The sequence below is a fragment of the Heterodontus francisci genome, chromosome 9 (genome assembly GCF_036365525.1).
Source record: "Heterodontus francisci isolate sHetFra1 chromosome 9, sHetFra1.hap1, whole genome shotgun sequence".
Classification (NCBI taxonomy): Eukaryota; Metazoa; Chordata; class Chondrichthyes; order Heterodontiformes; family Heterodontidae; genus Heterodontus; species Heterodontus francisci.
The window spans coordinates 57,848,273-57,866,351 of NC_090379.1; the positions used below are offsets into that span (position 1 = coordinate 57,848,273).

At 38.8% G+C, this 18,079-nt stretch overlaps 1 protein-coding gene across 6 annotated transcripts in view; it reads left to right on the forward strand.

Annotated features, from left to right (window-relative positions):
* Window positions 1-14,878, forward strand: part of samd4a (sterile alpha motif domain containing 4A) — a 213,899-nt gene extending 199,021 nt beyond the window's left edge. For 5 of the 6 annotated variants that reach the window (XM_068039169.1, XM_068039173.1, XM_068039168.1 and 2 more), the window contains 4 exons: window positions 1,842-2,043; window positions 2,615-2,741; window positions 5,682-5,765; window positions 11,901-14,878. In XM_068039169.1, coding sequence (XP_067895270.1) covers window positions 1,842-2,043; window positions 2,615-2,741; window positions 5,682-5,765; window positions 11,901-11,929 — 442 coding nt within the window. In that variant the 3' untranslated portion in view covers window positions 11,930-14,878. The remainder of the gene's footprint in view (window positions 1-1,841; window positions 2,044-2,614; window positions 2,742-5,681; window positions 5,766-11,900) is intronic. The other variant, XR_010975696.1, reaches the window with a different exon arrangement.
* Window positions 14,879-18,079: the final 3,201 nt, after the last annotated feature.

Sequence of the window (18,079 nt, forward strand, 5' to 3'; positions counted from 1 at the left end):
CTTCAGATTTTTCGTTTTCAGATGGGGATAAGCCAGAAATCCAAACAGTCATATTTATTTTGCTTCATCGGGTAGTTTGACTTTTTTGTGAAATGATCAATTAATTAATGTGGAGAAACTCAAAAGTTTGGAGCAAAACTAGTTTTAAATGTCATACTATTGATTTAATTTTATAGCAATTACAGTTCTGTCTTTGAGAGTTATTCTTGATGGGTCAGTCAAGGTTAAATATCTACAGGAAATTGCTCATTCACCCTAAAGAAGTGACTAGTAACCAAAACCCAAAATGCAACCAGTCTGTTTTTTGGACACTATTTGTCCAACTTTACAGAAAATACTAAAATATGAGACATAGTAAATAATTCAGAATAGCAAAAGAAGTTGAAAATCTGTCTTCTACCTTCTCCAGTACCTTAACATCCTTCCTATAATGTGAAGCCCAAAATTGCACTAGTGCTCATAGAACATAGAACAGTACAGCACAGTACAGGCCCTAATGGCCCACGATGTTGTGCCGAACCTTTAATCTACTCTAAGATCAAACTAACTACCTACCCTTCATTCTACTATCATCCATGTACCTATCCAAGAGTTGCTTAAATGCCCCTAATGTATCTGCTTCTACTACCACCGCTGGCAGCACATTCCACGCACCCACCACTCTCTGTGTAAAGAACCTACCTCTGACATCTCCCCGAAACCTTCCTCCAAACAGACATTGCATTCCATCTGCTGCATTTTTTTGAATATTCCACTAGCTTATCAATATCCCTTTTTCAACTTCCTTTGCTATTCTGAATTATTTATTATGCCTCATATTTTAGTATTTTCTGTAAAGTTGGACACCACTCCCTCTACCCTATGTCCAAATCATTGTTGCATACTGTGAACAGAACACTCTGAGGCAATCTACCCATGTCCAACCACTGAGAAACTGCCCTTAACTGTTTGTCGAGTTCTTTTCTTCTTTGGCCTCCTTGTCTCGAGAGACAACGGGTGAACGCCTGGAGGCGGCCAGTGGTTTGTGAAACAGCGCCTGGAGTGGCTATAAAGGCCAATTCTAGAGTGACAGACTCTTCCACAGGCACTGCAGATAAAATTGGTTGTCAGGGCTGTTACACAGTTGGCTTTCCCCTTGCTTTTCTGTCTTTTTTTCCTGCCAACAGCTAAGTCTCTTCGACTCGCCACTCTTTTAGCCCTGCTTTTATGGCTGTCCGCCAACTCTGGCGATCACTGGCAACTGACTCCCACAACTTGTGATCAATGTCACAGGATTTCATGTCACGTTAGCATCTGCTATTTGAAACTCCCACATCCTGCAGGAACTGCACATCTGTGCTGCTGTTATTATTAATGTTATTTTAGTCATAAAGTTTCTTATCTATTTTAATTTCAATTAAACTACTCTGCTCCTCTTCCTCTCTGCTCTTTACCCTTCCTCTTGTCAAATTCCTGTTCATGGAAGTGCTGTTTCAATTGTGTTCCCACCTCATTTTCTTTTCAATGTACTCTCTGCTAACTTTTTTATATTCCTACCAAATTAAATCAAACAATTTCAGCTGCTAAATTAACTCAACTGCAGTAGATTAATGCCAAGCCAATGACTATGGTCATCTGCTACCTGTTAACTACCAATTGACTACCAGCTGTACAAATTTAAAGTTTAATTAGAGGGAAATGATGCAAAGAACCAAACAAGTTGTAAACATTTCACACAAAGGTATCTCAACAGCTTGCTGCAGGATATCTGAAGGGGCTTTAATAGTCTTACTTTGTCAATTTTTGTCATAACAGTTGTTCATTTTTTAAATGTTGTATTTACCTATCTGTTCTTTGCACAGCTGGGGTTTTAGTCAATCCAACTCCTTACCAGCAGCTGGATCTGTGGGTGGAGGAATTGGTAGACGAACTCAGCGCCAATTCCAGATGCCCCCTCGAAATCTGCCCACTGCTCGTCTGGGTCTTATAGGCCCTAGTGGACTTATGGGTGCCCCACAGCGTAGTGCAACCAGCAACCCTGCCATATTAAAACAAGGGAGACAGGTTTGTTTAAGTCTCTTTGCCTTTTGTATGTCCCTTCTATAGAGATGTGTAAGTGTAACTCTTGGAAATTTGCTGGTTTAAATGTAATTTTTGTTTAGCAAATGGAAGATACAGCATCCTTGTTTAAGTTAAAGGGCAGTAAAATAGACTGTTTAACTAGATTTGCCAAATCTGGATTGGAAAAATTTCTCAGATTTTCCTGATTTGAGTAACTTGTCTGGTTCCTTTTAAAAAGGTCCAGTGAGAACAGTCTGCAGGCATTTCCTGTTTTTCCTCACTATGGTGTGTAGAGGTATTGAAAAGGAATGATTAAAATATGGAAGAAGAACAGACTACTACCCTGAGAATGGGAGAAGCCAAGAATTTTATGTACAGAACAGTGTACAACAAATTCATTCAGAGAGTGTAGACATAAAACAGTGAATGAAACTTGTGAGGATGGTAAGTTCTGTAGTGGTAGATATCGACTGCATTATACGAAGTGTGCAATAGGTTTCAAGTGCCAGCGTTACCTTGTTAGAGGCAGCATATTTTAAACTTATTTTACAATATATGGCTTGTATTTCCACAGAACCTTTGGTTTGCTAACCCTGGAGGGAGTAACAGTATGCCAAGCCGAACCCATAGTTCTGTGCAGCGTACGCGCTCTCTGCCTGTCCACACATCACCACAAACTATGCTGATGTTCCAGCAGCAAGGTGAGCTTAAGAGAAGCTTAGGCTGATGCCATTCTTGATGTGGATAAAACTTAACGTCAACACTTTTAAACGCTTGGAAAATGTTGAGCCTCAATTGTCACCGTGCATTCCTCTCGACTTGCAAAAGATTCATTTATCCCCTACATAGCCGGCATGTACGGTGGCTGGTTGGCTAAAGGCCAGAGTATGCAAACCAGAGTCTGCTATAGCCCGACCAAAAAATTTTCTGACGCTAGTCAGATTACTGGATTGATTAAACCACAGACATCAGTGGTGGGATTTGTCCCTATAAATAACAGGTTGTCTGTGATGGATCTTTAGTTAGCTTTCCACCATAGGCTTTATGTTACAGCTGGAATTTTATTGCATTAGTGCAACTACAAAAAACTTTTCTATTTTTAAATATTGTAGCATAACAGATGCTTCATGGAAGATGTTCAGCTGCTAAGTATTGATTAGGCTTACTGTATTTATTTTTTATATATATAAACTGAGAAATATACTATGAAAGCTTAGATGTTTTCTGTTTTACTCTTGTAAATATTTTTATAGGACCATTTGTGACTTTATTTTTGTAAATTTGTAGAATAAGTAGAAAATTCCAGGAAACCTGCTAAGCATCCCTTGTCTTGGATGTGATGTATATTAGCTAAATAAAATGTCAATTAAAAATAAAATTACAGCTAATGTAAATTGCTTCATGTAGGATGTTTGAACTCTAGTTATTTGCTAGGTGAAGGAAAAATTATAATTTTGAAAGCTTGTGCATGGTTTTACAACCATGGTTGACTAAGTATTTTGCTATATAACCAGCCTTAAGATTTATGAACGCTAGAAATAGTCCCGTATACTCTCTGTAACTTCTGCCTTCACTGTAGCAAGCAATAATTGAGGAAAGACTAGAGAAACTAGGGTTCTTTTTATAAAAACAAAGAAGGTTAACTTGGGTGTTTAAAATGGAAGGATTTTGATGAAATAAATAAGGGAAAACTGTCTTACTGGTTGGTGAGTTAGTAGCTAAAGGGCATAAATTTTAAATAATAACATATTAACAGTTTCAGCTGAAACCACCTTTGGTCTATCTAGCTCGACTATCCACATTATTCCCTTGATGTATTTGTGATAACCCTGAATCCCATTTGACAATATACTGTGTAGTCCCTTCTTGAAACTCATTGAGCTGTCTTGTTCCACCTCCTGTGCCACAAACCTTTTCCACCACCTTTAGTTTAAAACAAAAGCCCTCCTGCATTTCCTATTTTATTTTGTTATCCTTAATATGCAAATATGACGACCTTGTGCTTAAATTCTGTACATGGCAGAAAAGCATAACTTGGATCTAAATTGTCCAAGCATTTCATAATTTTAATCATTTGTCATATCACCCCTTGGCTTTCTGTTCGAGAGAAAAGACCCAGGGTAATCAGTTTTTCCTCTTACATCATTCCAACAAGTTTTCAAATCAACAGTGTAGCCTTTCTCTGTACCCCTTCCAATAATTGAATATCATTTTTGACATGGGGAGACCAAACCTGAATGCAATACCCCAATTTGCCCTCACCAAGACCAATTACAATTTTAAAATGACTTCTCTGGATTTATGTTATACCATTTGTTATACATCCCGATAATCTAACAGCCTGGGGACATTGTGCTGATGGTTTCGTTGACTTGCTTACTAAAGCCCTAAGATATCTCATGCGTTGATACCTTGAACATTCCCATTTCACACATGATCCACTTTTCCTCTGACATCTCATCTTGCATTTCCTTGTATTAAATTGCGCCTGCTATTTCTCCACTCACTGATTGCTCTTGTCAAGATCATTTTGAATTTATGTACTTTGATGTTTATTATTTTACCTCTACTCCCAATTTAGTATTGCTTGCAAACTTGACCTGTTAAACCCTGCTGCCTGTATTACAGCCAGATCTGAAAAATCTCCAATACTGCTAGACTCTTGCTCCAAAAACCCCTCTACCCTGGACCCCAAACCCATCTCAGTGCTCCGAAATACTTAGTCCACATTCCCACTGATCCCTCCTACTACACACACCTCAGTGCACCCAATATTCCTTTCCAATGCTCTCAAATCCCAGGACCTTTACCAGTGTTCCTAGAACCTCATTCTGTTGTGTTGTGGTGATGTCATATCTCTCCTCCTGGCATCAAAATGGTGGTTGGTCAGTGGAGGCACTATAGGTTGCATTACTTAGCACTACAATGGTGTTAATAGTTACAAAGTACCAGATAATGATGTCATTTTTGGATGTTAAAAATTTGGTTTCTTCTGTGGTAAAGTAAATTTTGAGCTAATTTGATTCTTTGTCATGGATCTAGTGAAAGGCCATCAGATCCTTGGACATAAATCTAAACTTTTCCACTCCATTTGGGACAAGAGAGAATATGTGCCAGGCTCCTTATACTCCCGGGCATTAGTCTAGATCAGCTCCTCCTTCCTTCTGGGGAAAAATTGCTGTCCTTTTTGGAAGGTCAGATTGTAGGTCAACCTGTCACAATACAGTGAAGCATGTTTCTTCTATTGTATATGTTCATTAGGATGAAGGTTGGATTTCTTTTGGAACTTTTATGTCCACTGACATTTAAAGTATCCAAGTCACATGTAAAGCAGGATCCCTGACTCTAAATAATTTGCCCCAACCTGGAATGGGTACCAAATATATCAGTGCAATTTTTCTCGCACTCTTTCTCCTTTCAGCCTACTTGAATTAAATTTTGTGAAGCAACCTTGTTGGCCATCCAAGGACAGGCAAATTTGAGTCCAAATTACCTTTTTGAAAATTACTTGTACAATTTTTAGATGCCAAAAATGCTTCAATAGTTTGACACCTGTGAATTTTTTTGTTCAGTTTCACAATAGTAATTCTTGTCGGTTTATATATCTTTGAATCCTAATAGATGGTCAATTTCCCTTTCAGAGTTCCAAGTGCCAGTAACAGAACCTGATATAAACAACAGACTAGAATCACTGTGTCTCAGTATGACTGAACATGCCCTGGGTGGTGAGTGTAAAAGATGAAAACAATGTAATGCAAGCATGTCTGAAAACTAAGTGAAGCGTCTGTATAATTGGAATGTTCAGAGTAGCTTTACATGTAGAAGAACAATATCCTTGTAACTGGACAGCCTTTGTGAACCAAGTTTATGGTGAAAGAGGCCTTTTAGTGGGGGAATAGTTTAGAAACGTGTAAAAGTTTCCTTTTCACTTGCAAATGAAAGTGTGAAATTTATAGCTTCTTTGATTTTTTTTATATCATTCTGCGCTTTAAATTTGTAGCAGTTAATCAAATTTCAGTGAGCAGGACTATGGGCTGAATTTTACTAGCCCTCCGACGGCTGGGTTCGTGGCAGGGGACCTGGAAAATTCTTCTGGGAGAGGCCCACCAAGACGCCCGACGCTGAGAAGGCCCCGCCATGTTTTACTGGTGGCGGCAAGGCCTCAGTGGGGCTTTCATTTTGATAAAATAAATTGAAACACATGCAAATCATCTAACTTGTCCATTCAGAGTTCAGAGGCATGACGCTGATGGGGAGGGGGCAGGAGTGAAATTATCAGGGCGGGGGGGAGAGTGGGAGCAAGGAAAACACTTTGTATTGGCTGAGGGGATGGTGGGAAGGGGTTGAATGGCAAAGGTAACGAGGTTGGTGGGTGGGGGGATGCTTGGGTTGAGAATGAAATTAATTTTGGTTCAATAGGCCCAAAAACAAACATTGGGAGGGAGGTGGGATAGGGCCTCCAGCTTTTATTTAATTTTTTTTTTGAAGGCAATGTGAAATACTGTTCCTATAAAATTCAAATTTCAGACATCATTGCCGGGGATGGAGTGGCCGCCCTTCTATGTCATCGGGGGCGGCTGTTCCGCCCCCTCCATTTAAATGAGCTCCCGCGCGAAATATGGCAGGGGCTCAGTGGCGGCCACTCCGTGTGGGCAGACAACTGACTTCCAAGCGTGCCGCCATGATTTGTGGCGCGCTGGTAAAATTCAGGCCGAAATGTCAGCTGCAAGAAGTATGAGTATTGATGCTTTTTTTCTAAATACCTGCTACTGACAAAAATCATCTAAACCAGGATTCTTGATTTTCAGTTACTCCTTTTGTTCTGCAGTGGAAATAGTCCCGGTATCTCCTGTGTCTTTTCATAACTATGGTTTCCTATCCCTGGCATCAACCTGCTGAATATATGCTGTATGCTTTCTATGGTTTTAATATCCTTTCTATAATGCCATACCAAAACTGCATACAATACTGTAACTGTGGCCTAACCAATGTTTTATATAAACTTATTACTCTATGCTCCTATTTCTAAAATCTAAAAATACTATTGGCCATTTTTATGGCTTGATTGACTTGCTTTTCAGAGAGTTAGGTATTTGTGATCTCTCTCCATCCACACTCCATTGAGTGTATACTCCCATTCTTTGTTTTAATCCCAAAATGTATTATTTTGCAGTTTTTCACATTAAATTACATCCTCTACCAGTCGACCCATTACACCAGCCTATCTGTGCTTTCCAGCTGTAGTTTGTGCTCCTCTTTACTGTTTTCCAAAGTGTGCTATCAGAAAATTAAGATTGTGCTCCCTATGCTCAAGTCTAAATCATTTATGTATACCAGGACTGACCCTTGACCTACACCACTTCAGCCCTCCTTCAATCCAAGCAGAACCCATTTACCCTAATTCTTTGTTTCCTGTTCATCAATTAACTTTCTATCCATGTTGTTACATTTCTTCTTGTACTTGTTAAGCCTCTAAGACTCTTTATTGAATGTCTTCTGAAAATGCATCTTCTACGTTCTATTTATTTATCCAATTAATCGCTTAAAAACTATTAAATTTGTCGAGTGGAACATACCTTCTACAAGTTTATCTTGGCTGTCCTTGATAACATTTGTATTTCTAAATCTTCACTTAATTTTTCCTGAATTATCAATGTTTTAAAAGCAAAATGGATGCATGAAAGTATAGATTTAATGCTGTAATTACATTTTAAATTCATATGTTCTTAGTAAAATTTCACTTGGGGTAGGTTGAAAAGGCAGAGAGATTCACTTGGTTGAGGACATAATCAAATCTTCCACTGAAATTACTACCTAGCAATCCATTACTTTTTGTTTAACAGCAATGGTTGATTTAAATTAATGGATGACAGATGAACACATTTTCTGATGTACCTAATTAAAGTGCACGATTTTTCTCATCCTTTTCACAAACCATTCTTGAGTGCTACAAGGTGACTTTTATACATGCTTGTTCTGCAGCATAAATATTATGTGGGAGAAAAAAATAGATTTATATTTTTTAATGGTGCTTAAATGCTATTACCTTAGTTGACCTTTGGAGCAGTTAAACAATACGTATGATTGAAAATGCATATTGATCCAGTATTCTGAGGATCGATCTGGTCAAACAGTATGTCCAGTGTCAGAGTTTCTTTTTGATAAGAATTCCCCAATTATTGACACAACTTTATTTGGCAGATTTACATTTGATTTCATTAATGAAGTGGAAATATGAACATACTACTTATAATTAAACCTGTAGATCCACAATGAAGCCATTTATTAGTAATATTTTTGGAAAACTCAGCCAATAATGTGGTGTGGTTTGGTATGCAGGACTGCTATCCATATGTTAAGCTCCAGAGTTCTAACAAAATGAACTGTGTCCGTGTGCCATCTGCTTTGCATGTCTCTTAAATAGCTTATTAGTATAGCAAACCTTGAGGCATTTCCTTAAACATCACTTTCCCGGCAAAGTACACAGTGTTGGGTTGACTTATTTTAAGATTTTATTTGCAGTCAGCTAGTTTTAGTTAAAGTGCTGTGAAAGCCTCTCCAGCTTGCCATCAACTGAATAGTAAGTTTTATATTCATTTGGTAGGAAAAGGTGAAGTTTTATTTGCTGAAATAGTTGATTTGTTTTTGTTCCAACAAAAAAAATGAAGAATTGTAATCTTTATACATCAAAAATTTAATCCTTTTCTGAGTTTAAAGCTTCACTCTGTTCAAGTTACTTGATACCTGAATTGCCAGAGTTGAAGCCTATAACTTTTCAGCATTCCAGGAGAAATCTTGTATAGAACTGATTTTTAAATCAAATTTTATGTAAACCACATAAATTACTAATTTAATTCATCTAGTTCTGCAAATATTGCCCTCAGTTATGTATTTCAAAATTCTATTTTAAACAAAACTCTCAAATATTGTGGCAATTACTGGGGTAATCTACTATATTTCTGTGTTTGTTAGATGGGAACTGCCAGTGCTGACAAAAATATAAATAAATTTATACTATATAATATTATTACCAATATAATAAAAGCCCATCACCATCATGAATTTTGCAGTTAACCAGCTTATGCCATGTCCAAATATTGACAATTTTCATTAAAAAGCTAATGCAATGTTCAGTCTGTGAAAGTTCTGAAATGGAGCAATTACAAATATTGCTCTAATTTACCGATGGAAATAAATTGTGTGATAATGCATCTCCAAATTAAAATGTTATACCAATTTGAAAGCACTAAAAAAAAAAAAATCCCTATTCAGAGCTTCAAATGTCTTAAATGATGAATGGGTAATCGTGTGTAGATGTACCATAATACTCTGTCAGAAAGCTGGTAGGATGAAGATTTTTGTCCAAGACTAAAAGTTTTTAATATTTTAAAATTAAGATGGAGGGAAATCTGGATATTTAACGAACACTTTTTGATTTTTCTCTTGTGAAGAAGTAAGAAGTATTTGAAGTTTCTTATACTCGTATTGTATTTTTGTTAATTGTGAAGACCAAATAAATCTCAGCTTGAGGTTCTGCATACAAGCTAATTTTTCAGTCTAAGAAGGTGGGAGCTGTCTGTTTTTTAACCACTCCTGTTAGCCAAGGGTAGTTCTAGCATCGAATGAAACGGCAGCTGTTTGGTGGATTGAATTTGTGTATTTAACCAATCAAGGAGTCTGTTAGTGTTGAATAGAATATATTTACTTTTGATGATCCTGTTCTTTGTATATCAGACGGATAAGAGCTGATTTCGAGTGAGATACCAGGGTCTTAGTAAGATTGCAGTTAGAATTGGAGAGGGGAGCAATTAATTGTTCTTTCCCTTTTGAGAGTGCAGCATTTGTGGCCACCTTAAGTTTGTTATGGAACTTGCGGTTGGGTATCCTAAATAGAATGAATGAGTGTAGAAGCAAATCTCTTATTTTAATAAGTACCGTGGACCCATCAGGGCCAGGGGCTTTGACTGCTGGACCTTTATGTTCTCAAATCACCTACTCTTCTGCTATCCCTGTGAGGATGCAGCAACACGCTCTGGCAAATGCAGGAACTCACCAAAACCCATCCAAAAACACTCCAGAATACTTCTAGGCACTTGGCAATAGAAAAAGTTCCATAACTTTAACCTAGCTGCAATCAGGGTGCCTGGCTCTTTAAATAACATGACTGCAGGGCCCATCTTGAAGCTTCATACTTGTTTTTTCTCGAGTAAATAACACAGACATTGTCTGGAAATTCGTTACCCAATTTTGGGATCCTGGCATCACATCAGCGACTTGGGCTGTGTGACATCAGGATAGTTTTGAATCAGGCTCTTACCGTGCACACAGGGCATCTGGCAGAACGCTGTGTGTGTCGCACAGGAAGCAGCTGGTGGTGAGAGGGGCAGAACAAAGTGGCACAAGGCCTGCATTGTGGCATTATGCAAGGGAACCTCTGGCTCTTGGTGTTTAGTGATGTATACTTTTTGACCACATGAGGGAGAACTTTACAAGGTGTGGAAAAGGGAGATTTGGTATGTTCTATGCACAAAGGTCCATAAAAGCATTAGGCACCTTTTGTCTATTGTCCCAGTTAGGTAGGTTACTGACTACAGATGAGGAGAGTGACTTAATTTGATGAGGAACAAATGCTCATGATTAAATAGACAATTTAGCTGACTTGCTCCTATTCAGAAGTTCAATAGTTGTCAATTAAAATCATTAACATTGGAATTGACCCACTTTTTTTTTTAAGCAATCCTGGTGATGAATCATGCATGTATGTGCATTTTCCATAAGCATTTTGTGAAATGTCATGCTATGTATGTACATTATTTCTACATATGTTATGTTTATTGTATCACTTATAGATGTCCATGTTCCTCTCAAGTTATTAGCCTATCCCTTTCTTGCTGCATAGTTTGAGTTCAAACCAGACTGTGGCTGATCTTTTCATATCAGCAGATTGATACAAGTCTAATAATGGACTGCCACTTTTGAAATGTATTTAAAACTAACATTTTTTACCCAAAGTTTGTAATTGATATCATGGGCTGGATTTCAAAGGTTCTCCGACACTGGGAACGGGGGTGGGGGGGAGAATGAAGATAGCAATGGATGAGGCCCGCCACCGACCCAGATGCCGGCAGGCCCCGTCCCTATTGCAGCAACGGTGGCGAGGCCACCCTGCTGCTCAGCGACGGGACCTGCATTATAATGTGCAAATGGATACTTGCCTTTAATATGTAGGCTGCAACGATTCTGCCATCAGGCTGGGATCTTCATGCCGGCAATGCCACACCTTCAAATCCCCGTTTGGGGAAATGAGGCGCAACACCTGTGGGAGCAGGGTTAAAAATCTTCGGATTGGTTGGGGGGGATGATGGACAGGGATTGAGGGTTACAGTTCATGAACTTTGAGGGGAGAAGTTCACGTCCTCAAGTTAAGTATTTTGGGGGGGTGATCGGGCAACTAATTTAATGCAAGGCTATTGGAGTGAGAGAGGATGGAAAAAAAATTCACTTTTATTAATTTACAATGTAATGTTCCTTTTTAAGATTTTAAACGCTCATTTATGGTTCTAAGCCCTTTAAAAATGGCACCGGATGCAGTTGCAGGGGATGGCTCGCCCGCCCCCTCCACATTTGGAATCATGGTGGCTCCACAACATGGGCCCCATGTGTGCGGGCCGCAAGTTTTTCCACCCGACGCCTATTTTGGCATCAGGCTTTTAAACTGAAGCCCTGAATGTTTGTCATGATCCTTAAATGAAAATTGTATTGTGTAGCTTTAAATAAAAATATTTGTACAATAAAGTACTGCTGTATATAATCCCTTAACAATAAAACTGTAGAGTACTGATTTTGCTTTTAACTTTCAGATGGCGTCGACAGAACCTCTACTATCTAGAAGGTTGAACTACACCATTGGTGCTGGCTCTGAACCACAAAAGTAGCTGCAGGTTCAGACCACAGTTCACAAGTTCCAATCCTATGCCCTGGACAGGGTCAACTGATGTCTTGTCTCATGTTTCTGCAAGCTATATTGAACACATTTCATTTTTGTGCAAGAGTCTGGATGTTACTGTGTCATCAAAACCTGAATTATTGTCAGGCAAAACAAAAGTAATTCTGTCCATGAAAAAGGTTTTGCAGTGAGGCACCCTTAGATGCCTAATACTGAAGGGTCATAATTTATGTAAGCAGAGCATTTAGTGTAGGTATGGCAAATGAATGGGGAGACCTTTTTTAGTGACAAGGGAAGAGTTGAACTTGAAGCAACACAACAGTGGTTGGTTACATTTCTGTATTCAGAAAAGTTATTTTTTTTAAAAATCTACAAACTTGTAATACAAATGAGTGACCAGAAGAATAAAAAGGATAACATGTAAGGTGTCTTTCATATTCATTGCATCTGATCGGGGTCATTAAGCTCTTTTCAGAATTGAAGTACTGTTGTCATGAAGGGGAATCTGAAATGAGTGATTTAAGTGTAACTAAAATAAATTTACATCTTGTTTACATAAATATAAAGGGTACATAAACATTTTCAGGTATGCCATTGTGATTTGTATTGTTAAAGCATTTTATATTTTCCTTCTGCAATAGCAGCAGGTTTGCTTTTCTGATTAGCAGCAAAGCTATGCTTCTAGGGGATGTTTGGTCAATTTAAAAGAAGTTGTAAATATAAGTGCTAGTCCTAAATAGGTACAGATGTTAAAAATGCTGAAATGAGAGAGGAGGTTCTGGAATGTTGTTGAATGCAGGAGACCTGTGTAATATGGTAAGAGTTAAAGTTAATCAGCCTTGCAGTCTGTTTAACTGTCGGCGAGTATGCTGCTTGCTCTTGTTTTGCTTTTACATTTTTGCCCCCCAATCCAAAAAGCCCTAAAAATTAGTTAAATCAAAATTGATATAGTATATGATTGTCAGGTCCTGAATATTTTTCCTGCCCCCTCCCCCAACTACATACCCATAGTAAATGTTCAAATATCTGCAATCTAGAGCTTCAGCATCTGAGAGTGAGAGACAGTCTAGCTTGGCAATTAGTACAATATATAAGGAAAGGAAAAGGCAAGTGCTGAGAAACAACAGAAAGAAGTGGGATGAGATTGAATACCTGTGGATATAGTGTTGTCAGAAAGGGAGTTGGAAATGCAGTATTATAGATGAAGTTGTGAAAAAGTGTTAAACTATATACATAAACAATGCATTTATGTTTATACAGTGAACACAGCTTCAGAAAAGGTAATGTGACTGCATTCACATTAAAGCATCCTGTTCAATGAGAGTCCTAAAGTATTTACAAATCAGAATTGATATTTATTCCTCCACTGATTATAGATGCAGAGGTTATCTATTAATTAGATGTCTTATTTTAGATATGTTATGTATTAACTTGCTATGGCTGGTAACCATGAGTATGTCTCAAAATATTAACATCCATTTAGTTAATTTTTTTTTTACTGCTTATCACTTGACAAGGTATAGGTTAATATTTACATAGCGACAAAAATTTATTTTGCTAAGAAGTGCTATCTAGTGAATTAATTTTAACATGTGGCTTCTGTCTTGAGAACATTGACGTCATTCTCTGTTCTTCTGTTGAGTCCTGTATTGACTGCAGGTGTAGAGCTTGATTAATACTATCCTATGTAAAATGAATTATTTATGAAATGATGATTGCATGCATATAAGGCTGTGAAGTCAAATATCTAGAAATAAAGTGGCAGTGCCTTTCCTTTTTGTATCTTTCACCTACCCCAAATGTTAACTCTTTTATACAGAGCAAGGTAGCACCACCAATTCAAAAACAAAGGTCGTAAGACATATTCTTGATATTTATAGTCTTTGTTTTTGTTTTGTTAAATGTTGTGCACACAGAATATCCCTGCAAGCCCAGCACAAAGCCTGGCCTAGTAACTGTTTTGAATATGTTTGAAGTGCTTAACTTCTGGACATTGAAAAACTTACTTGAAGAGCCACACAAAACACATCCTACCGTAGTGAACTGTGCCAGAAATGAAGGTTTTCTGTAATTTCTGCCAGGTTGCCGTGATGCTTTTAAGAGATTATGGCTAGAATGCAAGACATAAAATAGTGAAGATATTTTAAAAGTGCTGTATATTTACAACGACAGGTCTTGCAATGGATGTGGGTGCACTATATATAAACACTAAATAAGAAATTAAATTGTTTTGTACAAGTCATCAAAATTTGCTATGGTGGCTTTTATTTTTTGTATTTCTTTATCTTGATTCAGAAAATAGTGAAAGTTAATTCCTCTGGGAGGAATAGGAAGCAACAGCAACGCTAATAGTAATGGCCTGGATACTTCCTCCCTTTTTTTATTATATTATACCCTATATATATTTATGAACAGTTTTGTTGAAGAGTTCAAGGTAGAACCTCTCCTCTCTTTAAAATACACAATCCTGTATTGCTTTCTTTCTTTGTTGCATGTCAGGCAGAGGCAATCCCTCATTGTAAATGCATGCATGCTTATGTTCCTGTTTCCCTCTGTAAAGAAGGTAGTGTACAAGAAGTATGTTTCTTGCATAGTTACTGCTGCACATAAATGCATATTTTTACAGTTTGTCACCTTATGGAAAAAGCACGTTTGTTACATGTTAAAGCTTTATGACAAACACTAATATGTTTTACTTGCTGTTCTTTGCAAGTGTATAGTTTTCAAATGTTCTTGTTTAAAGTTACCAATGAATTACTCTTGTGACTTAAACAGCAAACTTGCTACAATGTATTTATTGCTCCCATTTGTCACTTAACTAAAATGATGGTTATTTCATATCAGCATTATATTGAAAGTGAAGGGAGATGATTAATACAATTTTTTGTAACACTGTGGTGTATGTGTCTTTTTTAACTGCAAAAATAAAAATGCACACAGCTAGTTTGAATATTCATAATGAAAAAGGCTCTATGTAATCAGTCATGCTGTTGAAAAGAAAAATGGGCAGAAAGCAGAAGGGTCGAAGTCTGTATTTTTCCCCCCTTTTTCTAGGTCTTTCCATATCCTATATCTTTCTCTGATCAAGAAGGCAGCAGGAAAAGCTACCAAACCCTTTCCTCTTATGCCATCTATGAACAGGTATAGTAGAACAACCCAGATTGACTTGGACAGCAAATGATTTCTCAGTTCCTCTTATTCTTTCTCTTTCTCTTTATTTTCTCTTCTTTTTGGAAAAGTGCTTGGGTTTCATTCAGCACGTTCTCCTGAGAACAATTGCAATGTTTGAAACTGTGCATAACCCTCTATTCCATGGAGAATGAGCTGGAGCTAGAATATTGTAGGTGATGTTGGCATTCCCAAAACATTCACAATGTGCTTCCAGAATGATGTATTAAAACCAGCAAAAGCAGTTGTCAATTTCAATATGCTAATCACTGTGACATTGACAGAGTTTTCACTTAACATCAGGTCCATGGGCTTCCCGAGCTTCCTGAAACTCACCGGTGAAATCTAGGTTTCATGTTAGCATCTTTCCATCTACAAGAAATGATGGACACGCAGCAAACAATCCATTGAGGTGGGATGTCTTCTCTTGGTGCACCTTTTGTTGGCTGTGAAGGCCAATTCTTGAGAGGCAGGTTCTGCCACAAGTGTTGCATAAGTGTTTCACACAGCAGCAAATGAGGGGGCTGAAGCAATCTAAGCCAAAAATGTGGATAAATACTCAGTCCTCTCGGCTTCTTTCTTACTGCGGGTGCTGCTTTAGGCTGCCTTAGGTTGGACCTCAGATGAGGACCAAGATAACACGCGACAGCACTGCAGTAGCCTACTGCTAATAGACCTGTAGCTGCACAGCAGACAGGAGACCAGCAGAGAGCAGAAGCTCGCAGGAGGCACAACCCATAAAAGCGGTCTACAAGCAGAGAATCAAAACATGGTTGGCTCAGGCCGTTATGTTAGGTGTTGAACATTTGCTACCTCCTAGAAGACGACCTGCTGCCTGGTGGCCGAGTTACCAGTGGCTGTCAAAACCACTGTTGTGCTCAGCTTTTTTGTCTCTGGATCTTTCCAGGGCTCCACTGCAATATATCTCCCCGTCGGCCGTGCACAAATGCAGAAGACAGGTGACTGATGGATGGCTTGCCAGGGCCTGCAATTATTTCAACTCTTGTCTGAGTAATAAAGGTTATGGGTTCAAGTCCCAAAAGCAGGAGCGTGATTAGCAGCAGAGCAGGCCCAACAGCAGAACAAGATGGCAGCGGGGTATAAGAGCAGCAGTAGAGCAGGCCCAAGAGAGCTGAGTGTGATCGGTGTCTGGGTTTAAAGAGTGGTGGTGCAGTAGGCCAAAGAGCAAAGTGACACTGGCGGGGGTATGAAGAGCTAGGGGGTTTGAAGCAGATCAACTGTTCAAGAAAAAAAAACAAAAGTGTGACATCACAGGAAAGTAAGTAAGTGATTGGTTGATGAATTTTTTTTCTCTGTCTAAACTAGGGCATTCATTTGAATAAGGAGCTGGGAAGTTAAAAATTTCCATTAGGGAAAGTGTCGTAAGTGAGTTATTAAGAGTTTTAGCACAGAGCAGGTCTAGATATATTAATTAAAATTAATAGTTAAACAAGGTACTAAGTAGATGCTAAAAGAGGAATTAGAGATTTTTTTTTCCAGTTGACAATGGGGCCTGTTGCTTGCAATTCCTACGCCATGTGGGAACTTCAGGACACCTCATATTTCTTGGGGGTGGAAGAAGTGTCTCCTGCTGCTTGAGCTCACGGTTTCCAAGCTTGAGGGGTAGCTGTAGTCACTGGGAGGATGAAAGTTTACTGGATCATACGTTCCAGGAGGTGGTCACCCCACAGGCAGTGAGTTCTGGATAGTAGATGGGTGGTCATCTGGAAGAGGCAGGAAGTGCAAGAGTCTTTGGGGTGCATGCCACACTCAAAGTAGTACTGTGCTTTTGGAGGCTTCTGGGAGTGACAACACCTTGAAGGAGTGCAGTCCAGGCCATGGGACCAATGGACAAGGCCCTGCACAGGAGGGAACAGCAAAGAGCAGAAATGCAGTTGTTATCAACGATTCCATAGTCAGGTGGGCAGACAGACAGACATTTCTGTAATATTCATCGTGAGTCCCATATGGTATGTTAAGAACATCATGAAGAGGGTGCAGAGTACTCTGCAGAGGGAATGGACTGAGCCAGAAGTTGTGGTACATATTGGTATATAAAGAGGGCAGCTATTGAGGTCCTACGGTCAGATTTTCTGGAGCTAGAGAGGAACTTTAAAAAGTAGGACTTCAAAGGTAGTAATCACTGGATTACTTGTGTTGTGCATTAGCAAGAGTAGAAATAGGAAGTTAGGGAGGATCAATATGTGGCTTGAGGTATGGTGCAGGAGGGAGGGCTTCAGATTCTTGGGCCCTTCGGACCAGTTCTGGGGCAGGAGGCACATATTCAAATATGGTGTGTTGCACCTCAACATGAGTGGGACTATTGTCCTCACGAGGAGTGTGGTTGAGGAAAGTTTAAATTTGCAGTGGGGGGATGGGTGCCAACATGTAGAAGTAAAAAAGAGGAATAAAGTGAGTGTTGAAAGTAGTTAGGCTGCTTTTAATATGGTACAACTTCTAAGAAGGACTACGAGGAATACAAAGACAATTAGAATTCATGTCTGTAAACGCACAAAATGTGGTGAATAAGGTTGGTACACTACGTGCACAAATAGCTGTGTGGGCATATCATATAGTGGCAATAATGGAAACGTGGCTTAAAAATGGTCAGAACTGGATGCTTAATATTCAAGGAATACAAAAGATAGGGAAGGAAAAAGAGAAATGGGTTGACAGTACTGGTTAGGGAAGACATTGTAGTGTTGGAAAGAGATGTCCTTTGAGGGGGCAAGGGTAGAATTTGTTTGGTTAGAGTTGTGAAGTTATTGGTATTCTAGAGGCTCCAAATAGTGGGTGATAGAGGACCAAATCTACAGGGAAATAAGAACTATAGAGCAGTAATATTGGGGGACTTTATGCGAATATCAGTTAGGATGCTAGTAGAGTGAAGGAAAAGGAGGGAAGGAATTTCTGAAATGTGTTTAG